Source organism: Danio rerio, chromosome 2 (genome assembly GCF_049306965.1).
Source record: "Danio rerio strain Tuebingen ecotype United States chromosome 2, GRCz12tu, whole genome shotgun sequence".
NCBI classification, from domain to species: domain Eukaryota; kingdom Metazoa; phylum Chordata; class Actinopteri; order Cypriniformes; family Danionidae; genus Danio; species Danio rerio.
Window position 1 is genome coordinate 12,091,305 of NC_133177.1, and position 26,483 is coordinate 12,117,787.

General features: G+C 37.2%; 2 protein-coding genes across 6 annotated transcripts in view; both read left to right on the top strand.

The window, feature by feature from the left end:
* The first annotated feature begins 115 nt into the window (after positions 1-115).
* On the top strand, positions 116-14,801 carry ftr01 (finTRIM family, member 1). 4 transcript variants are annotated; one of them, XM_073923481.1, is made up of 8 exons: positions 116-230; positions 2,314-2,396; positions 6,761-7,056; positions 7,253-7,348; positions 8,927-9,160; positions 9,233-9,389; positions 9,502-9,564; positions 13,111-14,801. In XM_073923481.1, exons 3-8 carry the CDS (start codon positions 6,919-6,921, stop codon positions 13,644-13,646), a joined length of 1,224 nt encoding a protein of 407 aa, XP_073779582.1. In that variant the 5' UTR covers positions 116-230; positions 2,314-2,396; positions 6,761-6,918; the 3' UTR covers positions 13,647-14,801. The 4 variants fall into 4 exon arrangements, with proteins under 4 accessions (XP_073779582.1, XP_073779577.1, XP_073779585.1 ...); XM_073923476.1 differs by lacking the exon at positions 2,314-2,396 and having other exon boundaries at positions 6,587-7,056; XM_073923484.1 differs by lacking the exon at positions 2,314-2,396.
* A 7,203-nt stretch (positions 14,802-22,004) lies between these two features.
* The window catches only part of greb1l (GREB1 like retinoic acid receptor coactivator), a 148,650-nt gene continuing 144,171 nt past the window's right edge, over positions 22,005-26,483 (top strand). For both annotated transcript variants that reach the window (XM_009298040.4, XM_068222368.2), the window contains exon 1: positions 22,005-22,149. The gene's annotated coding sequence lies outside the window, so the exon portion shown is untranslated. The remainder of the gene's footprint in view (positions 22,150-26,483) is intronic.

Genomic DNA, 26,483 nt, shown 5'->3' on the forward strand with positions numbered 1-26,483 from the left:
TTACAAATAAGTTTTTTGGAAATCAAAATATTAGTTAATCTGCATAGAATTTACAATATGAGCTCTCTTAGGTTAAAGCAATAATAATTTGCTTGCGGTGTGTATTTTTTCCCAGATGGATATTACAATTCAAAAAGGGGGTCTCTGCCAACACAAATACAGTGCACCAAAGGCTGAAGATATTTCCACTGTTTTTTGATCGAGAAATGAAAAATCTCCCCAACAAGAATGTAAGCATTTATTTTATTTGATGTTATTTTCTACACAAAAAAAACAAAACATTTTCAATATTCCAATTATTATTTTCACCGTTTTTCTCTGCATTGTTTACAGTTTGATGATTTGTAGGACCTCATTAAAAAGTAAACAAAAATAAAGTTTGTTGTGAGAAAATTACCCAGAGAACTATAATTTATTGTATGTGAAGAAATTCCTTGTAGATAATATTCATTCCCTCAACTCAATACGAAACAGTGATAAATTATTTAAAAAAAAATAAAACAATAAATGTCTGAAAATATTGAAGTTACTGAACAATATCTATTTACGAATGCAATTAATAGATACGACAGAATTATTGCATTAAATCAAAATCTAGTATGTTTAATATCTTATATAATAATGCATTCAATCATAGCGTAATATTTTATAGTTGAAAAATTGTTTAAGTTACAATTTCTTAGCTGCTGAATTCAGGTTAGTCGATCTTTCAAACAGCAGGAGACACTGGAAGGTCTGGAAGTGCAAATCTAGCCATCTGAGCATTTCATTTTTGAAGAAATCCATACATACAATTAGTATCAAGCAAAAGCTAAGTGTGAACTCTTGAAATTTACATCAAAGATATCTGACATTATCAAAATGAATGTCATACAAGCTCCACAGTGGCAAAGCAACCCTGCCTGTGTATCTTAGGTCTCTGGATATTGTGGGGCTGTCTTTGCTAACACGTCTCTACAATATTGCATGAAGGTCGGGGACAGTACCTCCGGACTGGGCAACTAGGGTGGTGGTTCACTATTTTTAAAAAGGGGGAACAGAGGGTGTGTTACAACTATATGGGGATTACACTCCTCAGCCTCCCTGGAAAAGTCTATGCCAGGGTACTGGAGAGGAGGATCTGGCCGATGGTTGAACCTAGGTTTCAGAGGGAAAAATTAGGTTTTTGTCCAGGCTGTGGTTACACTGGACCAGCTTTGGGTTCTTGGAAGTATGCCCAACTAATACACACTTGAGTATGGGGTTAGAGGTGCTCTGTTAAGCACTGTCTCATCCCTGTATAAACAGAGTAGGAGTTTGGTTTACATTGCTGGCAATAAGTCAGACTTTCTCCCAGCGAATGTTGGACTCCGGCAAGGCTGCCATTTGCCACCAATTCTGTGAGCAGCCTTGGGAAGATGTTGTTCTGTTGGTTTCATCAAACATGGACCAAACATGGGGTGTTTTGCTGCTGAGTGTGATGCAGCTGGGATGAGAATCAGCACCTCCAAGTCCGAGGCCATGGTGCTGCACCAGAAAAAGGTGGTTTGCCATCTCCAGGTTGGAGGAAAGTCCCTACCCCAGGTGGAGGAGTTCAAGTATTTTGGGGTTTTGTTCACTATTGAGGGAAGGAATGTGAGATTGACAGGTGGATTGATGCATCGGCATCAGTAATGTGGTCGATGTACCATCCATTGTGGTAAAGAGGGATCTGCGCTAAAAGGCAAAGCTCTTGATTTACCGTCAATCTGTGTTCCTACACTCACTTATGGTCATGAGCTTTGTGTCATGACCAAAAGTACAAGATCTTGGGTACGAGCTGCCAAAATGAGTTTCCTTCGCAGGATGGCAGGGCGCACCCTTATAGAAAGGGTGAGGAGCTCTGTCACCCAGGAGGAGCCTGAAATAGAATCGCTATTCCTCCACATTGAGAGAAGTCAGATGAGGTGGCTCGGGCATCTGTTTCGGATGCCTCCTGGACGGCTACCTAGGGAGGTGTTCCAGGCATGTCCCACTGGGAGGAGGCCTCGGGGAAGATCCAGGACACGTTGGAGGCAATATATCTCTCGGCTGGCCTGGGAAAGCCTCGGGATCACCCCAGAGGAGGTGGAGGAAGCGTCTGTAGAGAGGGAAGTCTGGGGTTCTCTCCTAAGACTGCTGCCCTACAACCCGGCCCCAGAAAAGCGGATGAAAATTTATGAATGAATAAAAGATATCATATTTCTATTTTCTAAATCGTCTGATTGTAAAATGTCAGATTTTTTATTCTTGGTTTCACTCTATATGCATTCAGAATATATCAAATGTTAAAAACTTATATGTGTTTCTCCTTAGATCACTGTCAGCTTACTCTGGATTCAAACACAGTGAACCGTTTCCTCCAACTGTCCAAAGGCAACAGTGCAGCAACTGAAGATGTACTATGTATTATATGTTGGCTTTAATTAATGTTAATATTACTTTATAGACATTTATAAACTATTTACTATTGTAAACTAGTAAAACGATAGTAAAACAATGGTAAAACTATGGTTTTACTATCGTTTTACCATTGTTTTTCTGTCATTTTACTATCGTTTTACTACAATTTAATTATAGTAAATACATACTAAAATCATAGGTAAACTACTATAGTACACTAGTAAAACAATGGTAAAACGATAGTAAAACAATGGTAAAATGATGGTAAAACAATGGTAAAACAATGATCGTCAATGAAACATCGTTTTACCATCATTTTACCATTGTTTTACCATCGTTTTACCATTGTTTTACCATCATGTTACCATTGTTTTACCATTGTTTTACTATTGTTTTACTAGTGTACTATAGTAGTTTACCTATGATTTTAGTTCTGCAATGCATGCTGGGATTTTTGAACTTTGCCACACCCAGCGAGTGTAAGCTGTAGGCCAGATCTGATCCAAAATAAAAGCAAATTGTGGCCCAGGATAGGGTCAGTTCCGGTTCATTTGGTTGAATTCTGGCTAATATGTGGTGTAGTGTTCTCATACAGTATGTATTGTGACTAACTAAACACTGAGTTAAACCATAGCCAATGAAGACAGAGTCGTAGAAAGGTTGATCATTTACTGTCACTCTTCTTATTAGAATTTATGGTAAAAAGGCATTCCTCTGTGATGATTTTAAGCAGATGGTTTAAATCAGTGGTCACCAAACTTGTTCCTGGAGGGCCGGTGTCCTGCAGATTTTAGCTCCAACCCTAATCAAACACACCTAAACAAGCTAATCAAGGTCTTACTAGGTATACTTGAAACATCCAGGCAGGTGTGTTGAGGCGAGTTGGTGCTAAACCCTGCAGGGACACCGGCCCTCCAGGAACGAGATTTGTGACCCCTGGTTTAGATTGTCCAAGAGAGCACGTCTGACAAGGGTTCCACAAAGAGCCAGGAGCACTAAAAGGAAGTGATTTAACAGGAAGTATGTCATAACCCAAAATAAAAGTATTACTTTTCACACATGAAGTAGATTAATTAATTAAATTATGAATTTTACATTTTAACAAAGGAAATATGCATATAAAATAATTACATATTTTAAAGTGAAACTTCTCAAAGGGCAACACATGTGGTTTTGCTTTATTTGTGGCCCAGATCTGGCAAACAAAAGTGGACTGCCCCAGAGCCTACATTTCCATTCAGTATGTGGTCCAGATGTAAGTGTCTGGTGTGGGCCGGATCTGGGCCAGAATAAAAGCAAACTGTGGCCCAGAATAGGGTCAGTTCTGGTTCATTTAATAGAATTCTGGGTGATATGTGATATTGCTATGTCTTAATTGTGGCCCAGATCTGGCATACAGGAACTGCCCAAGTGCCATTATTCCATGCAGTGTGTGGGCCGGATGTAAGTGTCAGGTGTAGGCCGGATTTGAATTTTGCTAGCTGGGTTTCATCTGCTGTGCATCTGGCTCAGTTTCCTCGCTTCAGCCATGTGTCAAAACTTGGGTGTAAGACTAGGCAGTAGTCTAAAATTTGATAAGCAGATTGATTCGGTGATTAAAGCAAGCTTTTTTCAGCTTCGCCTTCTCTCCAAAGTCAAGCCCTTTCTGAGCAAGGCTGATCTTGAGAAAGTCATCCATGCTTTTGTTAGTTCACGTTTGTACTATTGTAATGCACTTTATGTTGGCATTAATCAGTCATGTCTTCATCATTTGCAGCTTGTGCAAAATGCTGCTGCTCGCATGTTAACTAACAGTAGGAAAAGTGAACACATCACACCAATTCTCTACTCCCTCCACTGGCTCCCTGTTAAGTTTAGAATTGATTTTAAACTTTTGTTGTTTGTTTTTATGCCATCAATCTTGCTCCTATTTATTTATGTGAAGTTTTGCACATGCACAAACCCAGCAGAGCTCTGCGATCTGCTGACCAACTTCTGCCTGAAGTCCCTCAGTTCAATTTCAATTCAATTCAATTCAGCTTTATTTGTATAGCGCTTTTACAATGTAGATTGTGTCAAAGCAGCTTCACATAAATGGTCATAGTAACTGGAACAGTGTAGTTCAGTTTTTTGTGTTTAAGTTCAGTTCAGTTCAGTTTAGCTCAGTTCAGTGTGATTTAAAATCATTACTGAGAGTTCAAACACTGAAGAGCAAATTCATCGATGCGTTGCTCTACCAATCCTGAACCATGCGAGCCAGTGGCGACAGGGGAGAGGAAAAAAAAACTTCACCTGATAGGAGTGAAGAAAAAAAACCTTGAGAGAACCAGACTCAGTTGGGCACGACCATTTTAATTTCTCCGCTGGCCAAAAGTCTTGTGCAGCACTTCAGTCACCGCGGTGGAGGCTGGAAGCTGGCCTCAGCGAAGACTCGTCTGTCCCTGGAGCGTCGCTGGAATCAGACTCATGTTCTCCACTCCCCATGACCATCAGTGCAGCAGCAGCTCAGGATATGGCCTGGTCCCGGATATGGAAACCTTGAGATTATCTCGTCGCTGGTCTTGGACCCAATCAGTGACTCTGCATAATCTGTGGACCTCAGGATGAGTATCCCCTGGTGAAAATAGAGAATAAAGAGAATAATTAGCGTAGCTGCTGTTCATAGTGTATATAAGCAAGATGCTAGGTGATGCATTGAGTTTATGCTTTACTAAACAGATAGGTCTTCAATCTAGTTTTGAACTGGGAGGAGGATAAAGGAGGATAAAATTGGGGTGATATGATCATATTTTCTAGACCTGGTAAGAACTCTGGCTGCTGTATTTTGTACTAACTGAAGTTTGTTAATAGAGGATGCTGGGCAGCCAGCAAATAGAGCATTACAGTAACCCAGCCTCGAAAACATAAAAGCATGGACTAGCTTTTCTTCATGAGAGATGGATAGCATATTTTGTAATTAAGCGATATTTCTCAGATGAAAGAAGGCAGTTTATGTGACATGGGATATATGGTTTTCAAAAGTTAGATTGATGTCTAATATGACACCCAGATCTTTTATAGTAGAGCTAACGCTAACTTTGTATCCCTCTAATTGTAGATTGAGTTGCGAGATCTGCTGTGTACAAGATTTAGGCCCAATAAGTAATAATTCTGTTTTGTCGGAGTTTAAGAGAAGAAAATTGTTGGTCATCCAGTCTTTAATGTCTTTGATACATTCAGTTAGTTTAGACAGTTCAGACGTCTCGTCAGGTTTAGTTGAAATATATAATTGAGTATCATCTGCATAGCAGTGAAAGCTGATCCCATGTCTTCTAATAATATCTCCCAGTGGTAACATGTAAATTGTAAACAGCAAAGGGCCTAAAACTGATCTTTGAGGCACCCCATACTTTACTGGGCTGACTTGTGAAGGCTGTCCATTAATATTCACAAACTGGTAACGATCAGTTAAGTATGACTTAAACCATTGTAGAGCCTGTCCCTGGACACCTGTAGACTTTAAGCGATTTATGAGGATAAGATACAAGCAGTGGGGTGATCGCTCTTTTGCAGTGGCAGGTCCTAAACTCTGGAACACCCATCCTACTGAGCTTTGTATAATCCCGGACCTGCCACTTTTTTAGCTTAAGACCCACTTGTTTAAATTGGCTTTTAATGCATAGCACTGACTCTTTGTTATGTTTTAATGTTTCTTGGATTTTATTGATATTTTTTTTGTATTGCTTTGCATCGTATCCTTTTCTATTGTGTTCTATAATTTGCTTTAACTTGTGTAAATCACTTTGGTCAACCGTGGTTGTTGTAAAGTGCTATATAAATAAAAGTTGATTGAAGTTGATTAATAAAGGTTAAAATATCTTAAAAAAATATTTCTATATAAAAAAAGATTTTTTTTTTCAATAAAGGGCAAAGGTATTTCAAATAAGGACAATTTTTATAAACCAAGATTGTTTGTGGACTTTGTACTAAGGTAAGGACAAGTCACACCTTACAGAACCAGGAGTTGATTACTTATTAACTCATCATCTGAGATAACTTGTGTTGTCAAACACATATGAACCTATCTAATCGTGTGTGTACACACAAGGTAAGATGGCAGAAGCTAGTTTTTCTCAGGACCAGTTCAGCTGCTCAGTGTGTCTGGATATCTTAAAGGGTCCAGTGACCATTCCCTGTGGACACAGTTACTGTATGAGCTGTATTACAGACTGCTGGGATCAGGAGGATCAGAAGCAAGTCTATAGCTGCCCTCAGTGCAGAAACACCTTCACTTCAAGACCTGTGTTGTGTAAGAATGTCTTGATTGATGAGATGGTGAAGAAAGTAAAGAAGACTAACTTACAAACTGCTTGTCCTGCCCATGCTCATGCTGAACCTGGAGATGTGGAGTGTGACGTCTGTCCTGGAAGAAAATATAAAGCTGTCAAGTCATGTGTGGAGTGTCTGAACTCTTACTGCCGAAGCCATCTTGAACAACACGAGAATCTGTTTAAAGACAGGAGACACAATCTATTGGATCCCACTAGACAACTCCATGAGATGATCTGCCCAAAACACGACAAACCACTGGAAATCTACTGTCGTACTGACCTGCAGTGCATTTGTTATCGATGTTTAATGGATGAACATAAAAACCATGAAGCTGTAACAGCTGAAGCTGAGAGGACAGAGAAACAGGTATGAACTGAATTTAGTTATTATTGTGCTTATAATTCTGACTTATACTGTACATGCTAACGCACAAATCTACATTGTTATCTTGGTGTCATTTAAAAAGGAATGTAGTAGTAAATAATAGTATCATTGTTTATTAATAAATAATGGTATTATTGTTTATTTGTTGTAATTGTATATCTTCCTGCTTTTCCTACAGAAGCTTTTGGGAAGAATCCAAACAAAGTTCAAGCAAGCAATCGAGGCAAGACAGAAGGAGCTGCAGGAGCTAAGAGATGCTGTGAAGTCTTATAAGGTGAATTTTCTAACGTTTGAGGATACTTTTAAACACATTGAAGCTGACTGAAGGTTCAAAGTGATGTGATGATATGTGTCCTGATGCAAGTCCTAATTTTGCATAGTTTGACACATTCCTGTGTCCTATTTTATAATTCCTGGAACATCATTCGTGTTCAAAAATGTAATCCCTATCAAATTCCTACACCCAAACAGAACCCTGTCCTGTCACGGTTCATATAGCCATTGTAGGGATAGTTTACAGTTTGACCCAAAGAATGACCAGTCTGGTAGAGGAAGAAGAGCCGGAGTCAGAGATTTAAATAAATAAATCAAGTTTACTGAAGATAGTTTGCAGTTACATGAGCAGAAGCCAGCTTCAACACTTGCAAAGAGTTCCTAGGCCGCTCTGCTTACAATCACCAATCAATAACAATTATACTCTCACATAACGTCATTAACTGTGTCACACATACAGGTGTTCAAACCTGATTGGTTAAAACACAGATAGACTAGGAAATAGAACACACACACACTGGTTAAAAACTGGTATAATCTACATTCAGGCAGTTATATTCTTACTATACAAAGTCTATCTTGAATAAAAGTAGAATCACTTTAAAAGATTTAACCGTAAAAATAGCAAAATTACTTTAGACATTTTAGATAGTAATAACTATTAGAAATAACAATAGAAACAGTTGATTCCAGTCCTCAGCCATCAAGAGAAGACTGACTGAGAGGATGATTCCTGCAGATCTTTTATAATGCTTCTTAAAATGAGCTGAATCAACACAATTCTTGAGTGTTTTATGTTCAATACACTTAAATTTGTAGATTAATTGAAATGTGTGGAGCCCAGTGTTTATACGGTGTGGCGATAACACACGTTTATAGCAGGTGAACCTGCTTTTCTAGAGATGAACTGGAATTTTGTTGCCATATGGGTTACACTTTACAATCTTTACTCAAGGTCTCCGTGACCTCTGACCTAGTTTGGTGGCTTCTGGAAATAATTATAAAGAGTTAGGCAAATGCACTGAACATTCTTATATTAAGCAACTTATTCATTAATTAAAATCAATTCAAAGTTAAATACTCATTCAAATGATCAAATATATATATTTAATAAAAAAATTATGAGAAACAAGATGATGAGTAAAGGATAAACGTTGGTCCAAGATGAGACGGATTGGAATGCAGAAATCCGAATCCTTCACCATGTTCTCCTTTTGTTACTGTATGTCTGTCGCATGGCTGTGTTTGTTTACCTTTCCTTGACAGAGCACATTCTAGTCAGCTGACCAATCAGTGAAGCCACCTGCAACCTATTATTGAGACCTACTTAAGGACTAAGTTTCCCACCTTTCAACATTCAGTTGTTCACGTCTCGGTCTGCTGTTCCCCATGACTGTTATCTTGCATTCCTTGCTACCAGAGTTGCTGTCAGCCTTTGTTCCTTGAAATTGGTACCAAGCAATTAAGCTAATAAGCTTTTTCTTGCAATTGGATGCCTTTACATTTCATCCTTGTGACCTGTCCGTAAGCGATTGCTGAAATGTTGTCCTGAGTAAAATCGTATTATGTGTGTCAACAGTGTTCTGCACAGACAGCAGTGGATGATAGTGAAAGGATCTTTACTGAACTCATCCACACCATTGAGAGAAGCCGATCTGAAGTGACACGACTGATCCAAGATCAGGAAAAGGCTGCAGTGAGTGAAGTTGAAAAACTCTCGGAGCAGCTGGAGGAGGAAATTGATGATCTTAGGAGGAGAGACTCTAAGCTGGAGCAGCTTTCACACATAGAAAATCATATTCATTTCCTCCAGGTAAACCCTAAAATACAAGACTTGGTAGGGCTGTGGTCAGGAATTCTGACAGACTTCATGTTTTATTTGCAGATGTTCCAGTATATATCTGAACACCCTAAATCTACAGACACATGTGGCATCACTGTCAGTTCCCTCATCCCTTTTCATGATGTGGTAAAGTCAATCTCTAAGCTGAAGGAAAAAGAGGGTTTCTGTAAAGAAGAGCTAGAAAAGTTCTCTGATAGAGGTAAAGTATATTCATTTACTTTTATTTTGTCTGATATTACATACAAGAATGTCTATTTCTTTTAAATGCTTATTTACATATTGATTAAAGTGTTTCTGCTACTTTTCCATAGTGACATGCAATGACATGACTCCCATCAGTGAATCAGTTCATACCCGGGAACAGTTTGTCAAGAGTAAGGCATTATCACACGCATACACTAGTCCAAAAAAATTCATGATGTAAGGAATAATAATGTTAAAGGGGTGGTTCACTACGATATCATATTTTAAACTTTAGTTGATGTGTAATGTAGCTGTGTGACCATAAACAATATCTCCGAGTGTAAAGTAATGCGCAAAAAGTTCAATACAATGGGAGACATTGGATTTTACAGAGTTAACTTGGAAAAGCCTACAGCAAACAAGTTTGGGGACTACAAAAAAAATACATCCGGGTTAATGAGATCATAAACGCTTAAAGTTACATGCATTTATAGCAGAGAAAGCTAAAACGCTGTCCATACACTGTTTCTGTACTTGGGCTTTCAAAGGACATGACACAAAGAGAGAAATGCTTGCAGTTTAATTTTAATTATGTTCTAGAGAATTATAAAAATATATACAGCTAACCTTTTTACAAAGGAGAACTACCAGAATCTCAGTTCTGTGCTGGATTCGGCTAAAATCTACTCCAACCGACGAAGCTGTGGATTATTAGCCACAACCTGTAAGTCAGGGGTGTCCAAACTCTGTCCTGGAGGGTCGGTGTCCTTGGGCCTCATTTATCAACGCTGTGTACACACAAAAACTTTGCGTACGCCAGGTATCACACTCAGAATGGCTCACGTTTGGATTTACTAATGATGAAATGAATGTGGGATTGTGCGCAGCTCCACGCCAGCTTTATGGCTGGGGTACGCACATTTTTTGTGTTTTTTTCCATTGGCGACTCCTAGAGGCAATTGTGTTAAATTGCACTTTACAAAGTGTCTTTGAGCCGTGTAATGGCAGCTGTATGAGACGGGTTCATCTAGCAGGTATATAAGGTTTCCATACCATGCAGTTGACCAGCCAAATATTAAAGCGCAATTTGCAGCGGTCGCCTGTTTTCCCAATGTAATGGGAGCGATCGACTGCACGCACATTGCTATAAAAGGCACCATTTGAAGATGAATTTACGTGAATCAGAAACATTTCCATTCAATAAATGTGCAAATAAAATATGATGCACAGATTTATTAATGATTCCTACTTGTCTTCCTCTTGATTAATAATAGGCAAAATCTGATATGAATGAATCCAGCAGACGCTGGATTCGAACCGAGTTCATGCTCGAACATGTCAAAATATGATGATATGCATTTTACTAGCTGCACCACTCTGACTGTTAAGAGTATTACATCATTTTGCCCCTATACATCTCACTATCTCTTTTTTAAATCCACACAGTGCAATGTTCAGACCCAACTGTGTTAACCGCATCAGCTAAACTCTACCCACTCTATTTTTTTCTTTTTTTGTTAATTCCGGAGGACAAACTTGCAAATAACACCGCTTTTCTCTGGTCTACCTCCGAAAGCAGCACCTCCAATTCACATTCTGTTCAAAGTTTCTCTTTTTGCTTGCTTTTGCTGTTGCTTTTTCGTCTGGTTTTCTTGCAATTTGGTTTTTGGTTTTTTGGCGCTCGTGCATGTTGCACTTAGTTTCACGTTCATTCGGATGTACAAAGAATATGCGTGTGATTCGGCGTACACAGTGTTTCATACATCTGAATTTTTTTCTGCGTACGCACATTTACAGCTTTGTGCGTACGCAATGTTTTAGTATGATTTCCACGCAAGTCTTTATACATGAGGCCCCAGGTCAGTTTATCGCCAACTCAATTTTACACACCTGCCAGGAAGTTTCTAGTATATCTAGTAAGAGCTTGATTAGCTGGTTCAGGTGTTTGATAAGGGTTGCAGCTAAATTCTACAGGACACCGGCCCTCCAGGACCGAGTTTAGACACCCCTGCTGTAAGTGTTTTTTTTGTTAAAATTTATCAATTACATGCATAGACTGTTTACACAGCACTAACACGTGTGCTCATAGGGGCGTAATGTGGCGATGCGGAGCCAAATCACATCATGTTAGCTGACCAATCAGAGCCTCTTAAGAGCAGGCCTTTTGGAGGAACTATTTTCATGTTAGCTGAGCTGTTTATAATCAAAGTAAGATATATGAACAAATAACATGATTTTCTACAAGCATGAGCACACATTGCTTTGCATCTTATAAAGACAACCAAACCTTAAATACATTGTGGATCACCCCCAATTTTACAAGTACAGTCCCCTTTTGTAATGATTGTAATTACACAGTGAGATTATTATCTGAACAAGGAGTTTAGGCTGATTTATACTTCTGCATCACACGCCGGCGTATGCTACGGCGCTGACGCATAGCCCTTCGCCGTGGCCGTCGGCGTCGCTGACGTGCACCTCTCAAAAAATGTAACTACACGTCGCAATGACGCATAGCGCAAGCTCTTTGATTGGTCGACTTGGTAGTGCTGACGATTCTGGGCGGGACCGAGAGCCGTGTGAATGGTGCGAGCCTGATGGAGCGATTGTTTACAAGTGTGGAGTCCCATGAAGGAGCTCCAGATGGAAAGTTTTGTTTTGTGTTTACCTCATAGTTAAAGTTGTTGCACGTCCGCCGGTTCCTGCCTCAAAATGAGCGAGTTTGAGCCACTTGTACATCCCGGAAGTGTTCAGGAAAAGCAAGAAAGTAGCGAAGAAACTCGACACAGAGACACATTAACACCTCACTGCCAACTAGCGCTTCGGAAGTTTTAATGCAGACCAACAGAGACAGCGCGCAGAAGTATAAATGCACAGCCACGCGCGTTGCATGCGCCGTGGGTTACGCCGGTCACTTGACGCAGAAGTATAAATCAGGCTTTTGAGTACAGCCAGTGCTCCACACATCTAATCTGATCTAATCTAATCATCATTCAGTTTGTCTGCAATAACATGAAAAAACAAAACAGACTGAAGCAAACTAAATCCAGAAGAACTTTGACAACATCTCTAAATGCTTAAAAAAACCTAATGTACCTGGAAAACCATGGGCAGGTGTTCAAAGTGTTTTAAATGCAAAGTGTGATCATACCAAATGTTATTTAATTTATATCATTATTATTATTATTATTTTTATTATTATTATTATTATCATTATTATTATTATTATCATTAATTAATAATATTAAATTTTTTATTGATAAACTAAATATTGAAACCATCCTCATTTTACAGCACTTTTACACAAGTGCCAACAACTTTAAATAGTACTGTACCTTTACAGGTAGGTTTTTTGAAGCATCTTAGAGATGTTGCCAGATTTCTTCTGGACTTAGTTAGCTTCAGTCTGTTCTGTTTCTTCCAGTCAGTCCAGACAGACTGGATGATGATCAGATCTCTGTGTGAAACTTCTTGTGCAGACAAAAATCTCACTGTACAATTACAATTAATAACAAAAATAATTCATATTTAAAACTTGTATGCTACATACAAATATAAACACAACCAACTTTTAAACCTTTTTTTTTTTTGGCGGTGGTGGGGTGAGTGACATTTGCAAAGTAATGTATAAATAGAAAAAACCATGTACACACACGCACACAGAAATATTAATTTATTCACACACTTAAACACGCACATAAGCATTCTAATAAGTAATTGTGTTTTATCTTCTCTAGGTTCCTGTCAGCTCACTCTTGATTCAAAGACAGTGAACCGTTACCTTCGTCTGTCTGAGGGAAACAAAGCAGTCAGTTTCACTGAAACACCCCAGCAGTATCGTGCTCATCCAGAAAGATTTGATGGGAGTTTTCAGGTGTTGTGTAGACAGAGTGTGTCGGAACGCTGTTATTGGGAGGTTGAGTGGAGTGGAATTAATGGTGTGTGTATATCAGTGTCATATAAGAGCATCAGCAGAAAGGCATTGTTTAATGAAGATATGTTTGGATTCAATAGTCAGTCCTGGGGTTTGTACTGCTCTCCCTCCAATTACCTATTCATGCACAATAAGAGCAAGACTAAAATCCCTGTGTCCTCCACATCCTCTAGAGTAGGAGTGTATGTGGATCATAGGTCAGGAACTCTGCACTTCTACAGCGTCTCTGAGACTATGGCCCTCATCCATACAATCCAGACCACATTCACTCAGCCTCTATACCCTGGGTTTGGCTTAAATATCGGCTCAAATGTGAAACTGTGTCATCTAACAACATAGTAGAGAAATTTGGCATGTTACATGATGTAGCTTTGATTATTTTTATTGGGAATCTCTCACACAAGCAGTAACAATTGTGTATAATGTGTAAAAACACTAAGGACTGATGTACTGTAGCTTCTACTTACATAATCGTAGTCTGCTGTCGCAAACATGTCAATGTAAAGCTTTAACTAACAGTAGGGGGTGCAATCACTGTTTGTATGTACTGAAACACTGAAGCGGGAATTTAATTTGTAAAATAACCAACATAGGCTCATTCTGAAAATGTAGCCCTATATACATTTCTGGAAATTGCTAACTATGTAGACAGAAGTGCGTATGGCTGTATTTCATCTTTAAAACGAACGCTAAGGGGCAGTATGACATCGTTCCTTTTCACGCTACCAGCTGACCACTTAGCTCCGTATTAATGGCTTTCCCTCTGTTACCAGTTTGTCAAGTATAGTAGCTCGTCATGTACGTCAATGGACTTGAGACACAGAAAGGAGTTGACCATGATGACGGGGTTCAAGTTTGGCGAAGATCGGTTCCAGAAGTTGGATAAGACAAAAACAGAATAAAATAAAATTAACAAGTAAATAACAGGTTGAAAACGTGGTAAAATCTTAAAACATTGTAAAGTGAGGACTTTTTTTTGTGGATTACTTTTTAAAACTGTCGATTGGGTTTAGTGAAGTGGGTTTTACAGATAGATTGTTGCTTTTACAAATATGATTGATTGGGTTTAGGTCAATTGATTGGTCAGTCAGTCAGTTGACAGCGGTGAATTAACGTGAAAACAGCAGGCGCGAATGGCACCCATGCAAAAAATGAGATCTGAAAAAGTGTACACATCGGCTTCTGGTGGATTCAAGAAAAAAAAAAAAACGGCAAAAAAGCGTACCTCCTGGGTTGTATTTGGCTCTCTCCAGAAATGTATATAGTGGTACGTTTTCAGAATGAGTTCGAGTTGAAAATAACCTTAACAACAAAATAGAAATGTATAAGTAGAACATTAACTCTGATAAGTATGTTATGTCCTTGTATTTTATCCTTCTTTTCCTTCCAAAGAAAATAATGGAAATGTTATGTGATCTCACAGTTCAGTCTCATCATTGACAACCTTTATAATCTTTAAGCTATTAAAAGGATTTGTTCACCCAAAAATGAAAATGATGTTATTAATTGTTCACCTTCATGTCATTTTATTCTTGTGAGATCTTTGTTCATCTTCAGCATACACATTTAAATTTTTAATGAAATCCTGGAGTTCTCTGATGCTCCATAGACAGCAAGGAAGGGTCCTGAGACGTTTGCCTGACTTTGTTCATGTACATCTTCTCCCTTCAGCTGCGTCAGATAAGGATGCTCGTTTACTCTGGTAAATACAGTGCTTGCATTATGTCATGCTGCCTACAGTATACGTGCACCCTAATAATCTCACAAGTAGTTTTTTGCCACAAAATGTGTTCTTCTAGCTATGATTAGAGTGCTGTATTAATTGACTTGGGTCAATGCATTCGGACACATTTTAAAGCAGTCAAAGAAAAGCTTGTGTACATTGGTTAATAATAAAAATAAAAAATAGTAGATGTGCTTGCTGCTCCAAATTGAACTAAATCATTGGGAATTCTTTAAAAGCTTTACACTCAAAAAATGGATTATGGCTTTAGTTGGTCCAAAGAAGATAACTGTTTAACTTAAACAATTCACTTATGTTTGTCTATTAAAACCAAAAGAGTTGTGTTGGAAAAAATAGAAAAAAAGTATGTTTTCAAATTTAAACAGCTCGCTTAAGATGAATGAAAGTGAGTTGTGTTGCTTCTGCAGTACCACATTTTAGTCAATAGGTTAGTTGTTGTTTCAAAACAACAGAGGAAGGAAGATGCAAACCACAACAATCGCTCTCATTAGATGGGAATCATAAGAGAAAGATTACAGTGAAACAATAGAAAAATGCTGTTTACTATGTTCAATGCACTGAAAAAAATATGGTTGATTTTAACCGTAAAAGTCTGTACAGTCCACAGTGAAAATCTGTTCAACAATCAGCAGCTCATATCTGTACAAAATACGGAAAATAACTAACAGATCTAACCTTTATTTTCCAGAATGTATTCAGAGTGTCTGAATCCTCACTATACACCCTTATTCACTAGTCCCTAAATTAGTCGATTAATTTAGTCCACTACACAGAGTGAATGACCACAATGAGTGAATTCAGACACTGAAGAACAGCTGCTGTAGACAAGCTCAATCACTGAAGGAAAGAACAAAGACATAAACACATACAGACACCGCCTCACACTAAACCAACTGAATTAAAACAGATTAAACACCTCCATTAAATAACAGCATTAGCAGCTTGACTGATTACAGCCTGAACACATTTCTGTCATATCTGCAGGAATATTTGATAATTAACAGAGGTTTATATATTTTTTTGAACATTTTTTAATTTGACCTCACCGTCATGGAGATCAGAGGCTGCTTTAGTTGGGCTCTTGATCCTTCACTCTTCCATCCTAATTTTATCTGGCTGTTATTACTGATTTTCTGAAACTCATCAGTTATAGCAAAAAAAGCAATGAGAAAATATACTGTACTAAACAAATACAGATATTAATTCTGAAAATTTCTTAGTTAAAATGTATATGACAAAAACACAAACAAGAATTGCAAATTTATATTAGTGCTGTTTGTTACAATGCTGCAACTTTATTAAGGGAATTATACACAAAACCTTCAGGGCTCCGGGAACATCTTAAGACATGCAGACATCCAGAATCAGGATATGAACCTCAACCATGGTTGCTAAAAAAAAAGCTGCATAATTCATTCATGCTGCAATGCATGCTGGGTGTCAGCATAGTACAAAACTCCCAGCATGCATTGCAGCCTGAAAAAATTATGCAGCTTAAAGTTCTTACAATCTCTTTTTCTGCCTTTAGCTTATGTTGTTTTTAGGAGGTAATATTTCTGTAGAGTGTTTTGTATAGTTCTGGGTTGTTTTTTATTAGATTTTTATGTTTGGTTTGTCACCATTGTTGATATCTGTGTGTTTTTGAGTACTGCCATAAATCAAACATTCTCATTGTGAATGATGTAATTAGGGCTTAAGTTTCAGTGATTTTATTAGCAAATGTTGTTCATTTCTTACACAGAGCTTACAATATATACAAAATATAGACGAGCAAGTGAGGAAAGATACAATATTGTAATTAATCTCGTCAGACTGTTTCCTATATAAATCTGTCATGTCCTTTCATGCTATACTGTCAGTGTGATGAAAACAACTATAGCAGCCAAACAAAATCTAGTGTTGAAATAAGCAGCTGAAGAGCCCAACTAAAGCAGACGCTGATCTCCATCATGGTGACTTTAAATGAACAACAGAAATGTCATGAAGAGCTTAGGTCCACATGACAGAAATAAAGTCAGAGCTCTGTAATGGGTGAAGCTCGTGATGTTAGTTGAATTGTTTAATGATCTCTGCTGAGATCTTCAGAAAGAACATTTTCATTGTTTAATTATTTTGATTATTATTATTTTATTTAGAGTTTTATTTGGTTGATTTCATCTTTGGTTTCGGCTGTAATTTGTGCTATTCTTTCCTTCAGTGATTCTGCTTGTTCACAGTTGTTCATCAATTCATCCTTTAATTAGACTCTTAACTTCATTACTGCCTGAGTGTTCAACCCTCTGTAGAGAGGACACTAGTGAGGAGTTTGCTCTGGGATTTAAGGGGTTAATTGTGTTTGATGAAAAATACAGACTGTGAAATGTATTTTACGTATATGTATATGGATTTACAAATGTACAGTAGATTACTGGTACTGAAATTTAACAGATTTTTTTAACAGTGTAAATAAATTAAAGCTAAATTATAAATGTTGTGCTGATTGAACTAAACATTACCTTTATGTAAATAACTTAATTTTACTTAAATAAATATGCTTTCTTTAAGGTAACTTAACTCAGTTACATGGAACCTGTTGACATAAAAAGTTTATTAAAGCCAACATATAATATTTTTTTGAGTGTAGTAAGTGAAGGAATGTGAGATTGACAGGTGGGTTGATGCATCGGCATCAGTAATGTGGTTGATGTACCATCCGTTATGGTAAAGAAGGATCTGCGCTGAAAGGCAAAACTCTTGATTTACTGATCAATCTGCGTTCCTACTCTCACCTATGGTCATGAGCTTTGGGTCATGACCAAAAGGACAAGATCTCGGATACAAGCTGCCAAAATGAGTTTCCTTAGGAAGTTGTCAGGGCGCACCCTTACAGATAGGGTGAGAGCTCTGTCACCCAGGAAGAGCCTGGAATAGAGTCGCTGCTCCTCCAGATTGAGAGAAGTCAGATGAGGTGGCTCGGGCATCTGTTTCGGATGCCTCCTGGACAGCTATCTAGGGAGGTTTTCCAGGCATGTGCCATTGGGAGAAGGCCTCGGGGAAGACCCATGACACGTTTGAGGCACTATATCTCTTGGCTGGCCTGGGAAAGCTTCGGGATCACCCCAGAGGAGCTGGAGGAAGTGTCTGTAGAGAGGGAAGTCTGGGGTTCTCTTTTAAGACTGCTGCCCCACAACCCGGCCCCAGAAAAGCGGATGAAAATGAATGAATAAATAAAAGATATCATATTGCTTTTTTCTAAATTGTCTGATTGTAAAATGTCAGAATTTTTTTTTCGTGGTTTTACTCTATATGCATTCAGAATATATCAAATGATAAAAATGTATACGTGTTTCTCCTTGGATCACTGTCAGCTAACTCTGGATTCAAACACAGTGAACCGTTTCATGCAACTGTCCAAAGGCAACAGAGCAGCAACTCGCACTGACAAGTCCCAGCAGTATCCAGTTCATCCGAACAGATTTGATGGTTGTGTACAGGTGCTCTGTAAAGAGAGTGTGTGTGGACGCTCCTACTGGGACATAAAGTGGAGTGGAAATAAAGGTGTGTGTATATCGGTGTCATATAAGGGCATCAGCAGGAAGGGAAGCAACGAACGAACGAATTTCTGTTCAGATTTAACAACCAGTCCTGGGGTTAAGTACCAGAAAACAGATGTAACACATTAATATAATTTAGTTTGCAGTCACGCTCATGTAAAAGTCATATTCAAGTTTTGACTTCATTAATTTTTGTTTTTACTAGTGACATAAAGCACGAGTCTTCAAACACATGATTTTTTCACAGCACGTTTTTAAACATAATAGTTTAACTAATTTCTAAGAATAATTAGCCAAGTTATTGTATAACTGTTTTCTTTTGTGTATAGACAATCAAAAATATAAACATTTCGTATGGAGGCTAATAATAATGACCTTAATTAAAAAAAAAAATAAAATAAAAAAACTGCAAGAAAAAAAAAAAACTTTAAGAAACAAGACTCAATATGACTCCTGAATAATTATTTTTGTTTTATAGGAAAAACTGTGAAAAATTCCTTGGTTTGTTAAAGATTACTTGGGAAACATAATTTTAAAGAGCCCCTATTTTGCATTAAAAAGGTCATATTTTGTCTTCACCATGGTGACAGTTAGTGCATAATATTTTACTAGTAATTTTTCAAGATAGTTGTATTCAGATTAAAGTGTAATTTAAAGACTCAACTAGGTTGTGTTAACTATAGGGAAGTTAGAATAATAAGTCAAATTGTTGTATAACAGGTTTGTTGTGTTGACATTCAAAAATGTAAATATTTCTTAAGGATGCTAATAATAATTACCTTAATTTTTTTTATTTTATTTAAAATTTCAAGAGGGGCGAGGCAGTGGCGCAGTAGGTAGTGCTGTCACCTCACAGCAAGAAGGTCGCTGGGTCGCTAGTTCGAACCTCGACTCAGTTGGTGTTTCTGTGTGGAATTTGCATGTTCTCCCTGCCTTCGTGTGGGTTTCCTCCGGGTGCTCCGGTTTCCCCCACAGTCCAAAGACATGCGGTACAGGTGAATAGGATAGGCTAAATTGTCCGTAGTGTATGAGTGTGTGTGTGAATGTGTGTGTGGATGTTTCGCAGAGATGGGTTGTGGCTGGAAGGGCATCCGCTGCGTAAAAAACTTGCTGGATAAGTTGGCGGTTCATTCCGCTGTGGCGACCCCGGTTTAATAAAGGGACTAAGCCGACGAGAAAATGAATGAATGAATGAATAAAATTTCAAGAAAAAACTATAGGAATTAACACTAATTATGACTCCAGAAGAATTATTTGAGTTTTATAGGAAATACTGTGAAAATTTCCTAGGTTTGTTAAAGATCATAGGGAAACATTATTTTTAATTAACAGGAAGGCAAAAAACTATATCTCTTAAAGTTTGCAGGTGCAAAAATGTGCCTTGATGTACTTGAATGTTAAAAATGTGTTATCCTACTACATTACAAAGTTACTTCTCAAATTAATTAACATGGAAGATAATTATTTAGAGTTTAAGTTATTTAATTAGCTTGTTTGTGAAGACTGCAAAGAGAAGCATGAAAAATGAATATAAACAAAACAAATTATGACCTGGAGAAAATCTGATCTGTGCCTGAAACACCTGTAGGTGAGCGTTACAGCCAAAATTCTATTAAAAACATGTTTACTATAAGTATAAAACGTTCTAACTTTTCAGGCCTGTAGCCAGGGGTGTTTGAGTGGTTCAGAAGACCTATCCCTCACAGCCAAAGGTCTAGAGTTTGTGCTACACATGAGCTCATTTGTCCTATTTTGACTGCTATGCCATCATAAATAATGAAAATGATCCATCAAAAAAGGCTTTAAGAGCAAACAAAATCATTTGTCGGCTGTTGCTTTGGTGGGACTATAATCTGATGTGAGAGAAGTCTTCTTTCACTACTGAATTGTTTTTAAACAGATAAAACATTTTACAGGTAACTTTTATTCTAAATCTTGGACCTTATTCCTGAAATAAAAATGAGCAATAAAAAAAGTGTCTTTTTCATTACATTTTATTTGTTTTTATTTTTCTTATACTTGATTCTTTTATTCTTGTTTATGTAAAGCACTTTGAATTGCCACCTTGTATGAAATATGCTATATAAATAAACTTGCCTTGCCTTGCCTTGCCTTGAAGCACCAGAAGTAGACCATATTACATTAATTTGAATATATTTTGGCTACTGTTGATATCCAGGAGTTTTCAAATGTACTTGAAAAATTCTGAAGAATTCATTATTATTATTATTATTATTATTATTATTATTATTATTATTATTATTATTATTATTATTATTATTAATGATATATTTTAATTTTAATTTTTTTATTGAAACGACCAAATTTTGACCAAGGACAGCTGAATGTGCTGGCCAGTTTGTTTTTGTCTAATAAATGATAGTACGATACAGTTTACTTTAAAACTTTAACAGATTGCCATTTTTTTATAATGAAATTTGTATTTTTAAAAATGACTTTTGTTTTAATTTTTTAAATGCAGTTTTTAGGAAATATATTTTAGTACATCAAAAAGTGTGGTTATGATGACATCTGACTAATCCAGCAAAATAAATTTCACTAAAAGGCAGTATTTAAATCTAATAGTTAAATAGAAACTGAGGTGTAGAACTGCAAAAAGGTCCACTTTTTGAGGAAAAAAAAGAACCACCCCTTTTACTTTACCAGGCTGGTTACGGGCCTGACTATTGTATTTCGTGAGGCTCTAAGTCTGAGGTCACTTCAAAAAAAGAAAAAAGAAAAAATCATGAGCCTTCACCCAATTGTCCAGCAGTGGGCGCTGCAGTCCCGTTCTTCCTAATAGTACCTTTAAAATATGGACCTTACTGGGTTATGAGCCTATTATGATTTTCTGAAGGTCTGAACCAATGGTCTGAACACAAATAGAAGATACAGATTCTCTGCTTATGTGTTTAATATATTTAATAATACGCTTTGTACAGTGGCTTGACTATTTTCATACATCTTTTTTATTCCATTATTGAGAAGTTGCATCAACTTTAAAGACATTTGACATATCAAAAAAAAAAAAGTTTAATGAATCCATTGTTCAAACAACAGTCTTTTTGTTGTCCTGTCATAATGTAATAGTGTGCATCAAGAGAAAACGTTGGCAATTTGTTGGTTATTAATGAAATATGTAAACAGCTGATACTGGCTAATTAGGAAATGGGCAATTGTTTTTGTCCACAATATTTCACAATTAAGAAATTGTTTGTTTGTTAATGTGCTTTATGTCGATTTAGTTAGATTTATGATGATTACATTAGAAAACACATTAAGTATATAGTTTGAACATCCCAAAATCCCAAACAGTAATAAAACATTAGTTCGTCCCTGTTTAATTTCACGGAGCTGGATGTTTTGGGCAGATAAACACGCTGAAAACAAACGGTACGTGACGTGACAGAACGTACAGTCAGTCCAGCCGACGTCATATCGAGCTTCCCAAGCAGTCAGTCAGTGCGCGAGAGAGGCAAAATGAAGTGAAATCAGCTGAAAGAGAAGCAAGAGAAAGATTAGCTCACACATCTGGACGAAACCGATAACCTGCTCACCTAATTCGGTAAGTACTGGCTATTCTGAACGGTGCTATTTCATTTTATTTTCCATTGCGTGATAACGCTAGGTTCAAGGTTGAGTCAAGACTGATGGCAAAACTACTTCAGATGCACATGAAAAAGCGTGACTACTCTCTGTGCTTGGTTTTCTAGAATTACGCAATGTCTGCTTGAAAGCAATGAAGCTTGATAGCATATCATGGATCTTTAACTTTATCAACATCATGTCAGCAAACAGATGCTTACAGGACTGAAAATGTGAAAAGATATACAACGCAAACTTTTCTCCGTTTTGCATTCTTAATTAAATGGCCTTAATATAATATTTACGATAAGTTAAATACCTTAGCCTGATGTTAATATGACATTAATGTGTTTAGGAGTCATGCATCAACGTTAAATCACACCATAGGGGCCATACATTTCTAACTTAAAGGATACACCCTCATTTGATTCTAGTGATAACAATGTTGCCAAAACTGATAGTTTGATGGGCTATTATTGTTTGTGTATACAGAGGCTTTGTTTTGGTTCGTTTATGTTGGTTATGAGGGTACTAGATTATAATAACAGTAATAATAATATGTATATAATAAAATTAAAACATTCTAGGTTTAAAGAAAAGACTTAAATCTCCAGTTTTTTTGTCATTTTAAGACTGTTGCAAGTCATTAAGCAAAAAATATTTAAGTTAAAGATTTATGCCAATATGAATGCTGAAAAGGAAAACTGTAAACCTCTAAAAATAAGGTTTATTATTTGGCATCTGTGATTATCTGTGACAATTTTTATTCCATATATATATGCATATATTTTTTAAACTGTTCACAGAACTGTTCTTATATTGTCTCAGTATGAAAGCCTTTTAAAACTTATTTTTAGCAATGTTGTTTTGGATATTTTAACAGGTCAACATTTAACAAAATTGGCTTATTTTTAGAAAGTGTCAAATACCTGATATATTTGCTTAATTAGCTAAACTGATAAACAAAGCGATAATTATGCCAAACGGGTGTTAACATTGTAAAGTCTCCTATTCAATCTACAATAAACAAGGAATCTTACAGTAAGTTGCCATTTTGGTTCAGTGCCTGTAAACCAGTTTATCTCGACCACATTCCCATCTAAACTGGACATTCATCTGAAGTCCTTCAAGGTCCCATGACCTGAAGGTTTAAAGGCAATGTTTTGGTCACATTCCTGTGTCCTCACAGCCTCATTCTTTCCCACCCCCTGAATATTTCTGCTCGGTGGCCTTAGAGGTCACAGACACTTCGGAGCCTAAGTCAAAAGCCAGCTATGAGAAAACTGGACTCCTAAACATGCATTTGCTAATGACACTGAAAATACACCTCAGAATAGAAAGCAGAAGGTTGACTGTTTTTGCTATCTTATATTTGACTTTGGTCTTTCTTGTGAAGTCAAGGTGAAGATATTTTCTGATGACCTAGACCCCATAAAATATTTTATTCACATTTAATGAGCATTTCTCATCATGGGATATTCTGAAAGAGAGCAAAATTATACAAATATAATATAAATAAATATATGTATATATATATATTAGGGATGTAACGGTATCAGAATTTCACGGTACGGTAATACCTCGGTAGGAATGGCACGGTACAGTATTTATTGAATCATTTACAGGAAAAACAAAACTAATGAAAATACCCCAAAAAAAGTGGCAAAAAAGTCAATGACAAACAAATTAGCCGTCTATCTGTAAGCTTTGAAACAGGAACTTCAATTTTTCAATTTTAATAACAAAAAATTATTAAACCATGTAAATAAAATTTAGTTTCAATTTAGTATTGTTGAATCACATTCAACATTTAATCAATCACTCACTCACTTAGATAGAGATGGGTTTTAAGGAAAATTATCATATAACTATAATCTGGTAAAAGCTGGTATCTCTGGGCATTTACAATGTCCCCTGCAAAAGAAAAAAACCCTCTCATTTGGGACTGAGGTTTCTGGGACAGAGATATGACTTGGCCCAGGTTGACAGCTGTGGGTAACGTTGTGCATTGTCTTTTCCCCACTTGAGAGGACAAGCCATGAGTGGTACAAATCAATGTCTGCATCAATCTGAACAGTGTGCTGTATTCTGCAGTCCCCATGACTGTTATTAGTCGTATTCCCCAACTTGCAGGCACGTGCACACACAGGGCTCAACCTGTGCAGTGCACATGCCCTTTTTAGTCTTGTATAGAAAGTGCCCTTCCAAAATGATCAAACGTGCCCCCGCGACGCGACACACCCTCCGCCCCGCTTTACAGTACGTGCGCGTCAACACAGCTGATCAGAATGCGCGCGACAACACAGCTATTCAGTTCTCTTTTTAGAGAGAAACTGAAATGCTTCCTCACATCCGATTTAAAACCCGCTTTAGGTTCGATCATCTCCAGCTCTTTTTCATCCCCGCTACCAGCAGCACACTCCATTTCCGCATTACTGGATCTGTAGCGACAACAGACCGCAAAGGATGATGGCCACGTCTGGGCTGATGGGAATTGTAGTTTCCGCTACCTCCTGTTCGCTTCATTCGCCTGATCAAATTTTCTCAGAAGACCTATAGTTTTACCGAGTCATGCGACTACGGTAATATTGAAAAAAATTGCTATTGCGGTATGACGGTATTTACATATATATATATATCAGTGCTGCCAAAATTAACGTGTTAACGCATGCGATTAATTTTAAATAATTAACGCAATTAACGCAGTTCAGGTTTTTTTTTACTTCAACATGCAATTTGTTCAACATGCAATAAATGTAGATAAGACCAAGGAAGCACTTTTTGAAGGCAAGTTCCAGTATACTACAATTAGTTGCATCACAAGTTATCCAGAGTTTTATGCAATTTCGGGTGTTTCATTTTTAACTTTCGACATCTGTTGTAAGTTGATACCGCATGGCGAACAGAAAGAAAATCCTCCGCATTTCGTGACTCGGTGTTCCTTTAAGGTAAGGTTCCTTTTAAGGCTACACGGTAGAATTTTAATAAGAGTATTATCTTAATCATATTAAAATCGGAGTATTGGTGTCTTATGTAAATGTACTCAGAACGTCTGGTGAAGTCGCGAGCTGTCAAAGAAAGGGCATTACTCTGCCTTTCAGCATGAGCCCTCCAAGTTTAGCGTGTTTCCTCATTAAACGCAACGAAAGTGTATGCTTTGCGTTGTTCTGTCAGAATCCTTGTGAAATACAGTAATACTTTAGGACGCTTAGTTTAGGACGCTTAGCAAATTTGATGAACTTGATCATGCGTGTTGAATCTGAGGGGAGTCGCTCCAGTATGGAAGGCCGTTGGGGCCAAAACATCTGCAGCGCGTTGTGTGTGTCTGTCTGTGTGTGTGTCTGTGTCAGGCCCGTTGAGGGGTGTCAGGGGTGGAGTGAGCGATGTATCTGAGTAGGGGCGAGAGGGGTGTGCAATGTATTTAACGACCGGTTTGCAAGAAATTATCATTCATTTGCGGGCATTTGGGAGTCTCTGTGCACTTGCGGGATACTCGTAGTCTTAGCAACTGGATGAATGTAAAGGAGGATTAGGCAAAATTGTTTCTACTCTATAATTAATGTTCTCAACTTACAGCAATAAAACTTTACAATGAGTGCAACAGTTTGTATTCTATAGTTTATTATTATAATTTTTCATTTTCCATATCTGCAATTTCTGTATTTTGGCATTTTTTTGCAGTCCACTTAGAATCCAACATGGAAATCAATGTTTTCTTTATTGGCATTGATTCTTTTGAAATTTAAATGTCATTAACATGCCTGTGTTTTAGTTTCTGTAATAAATATGGCTGTCAAGCCAGGATCTTGATGGTTTATTGTGGGTATGTTGTTTACATGAAGAAATCTGTGTTACAAGTTAAACAAAAATTCTATTAAACAATAATATTTTGAATTTAAATATTTTTTTCTTGTGTTTACATGAATTTTACATTTAAGTAGGCAAAATGACAAGTTTCAGTATTTTAAATGCGATTAATCGCGGTTAATCGCGATTATTTTTTTTAAAAAGGTGTGATTAATTAGTTAATTTTTTTTATCGATTGACAGCACTAATATATATATATATATATATATATATATATATATATATATATATATATATATATATATATATATAGAGAGAGAGAGAGAGAGAGAGAGAGAGAGAGAGAGAGAGAGAGAGATAGATAGATAGATAGATAGATAGATAKAGAGAGAGAGAGAGAGAGAGAGAGAGAGAGAGAGAGAGAGAGAGACCCTCAAAAGTTTTTTGTTTTCCAAAATCTGACCAGAAATGTGTCTGCAGCATGAAAGCAATATTGAACTTACTTTT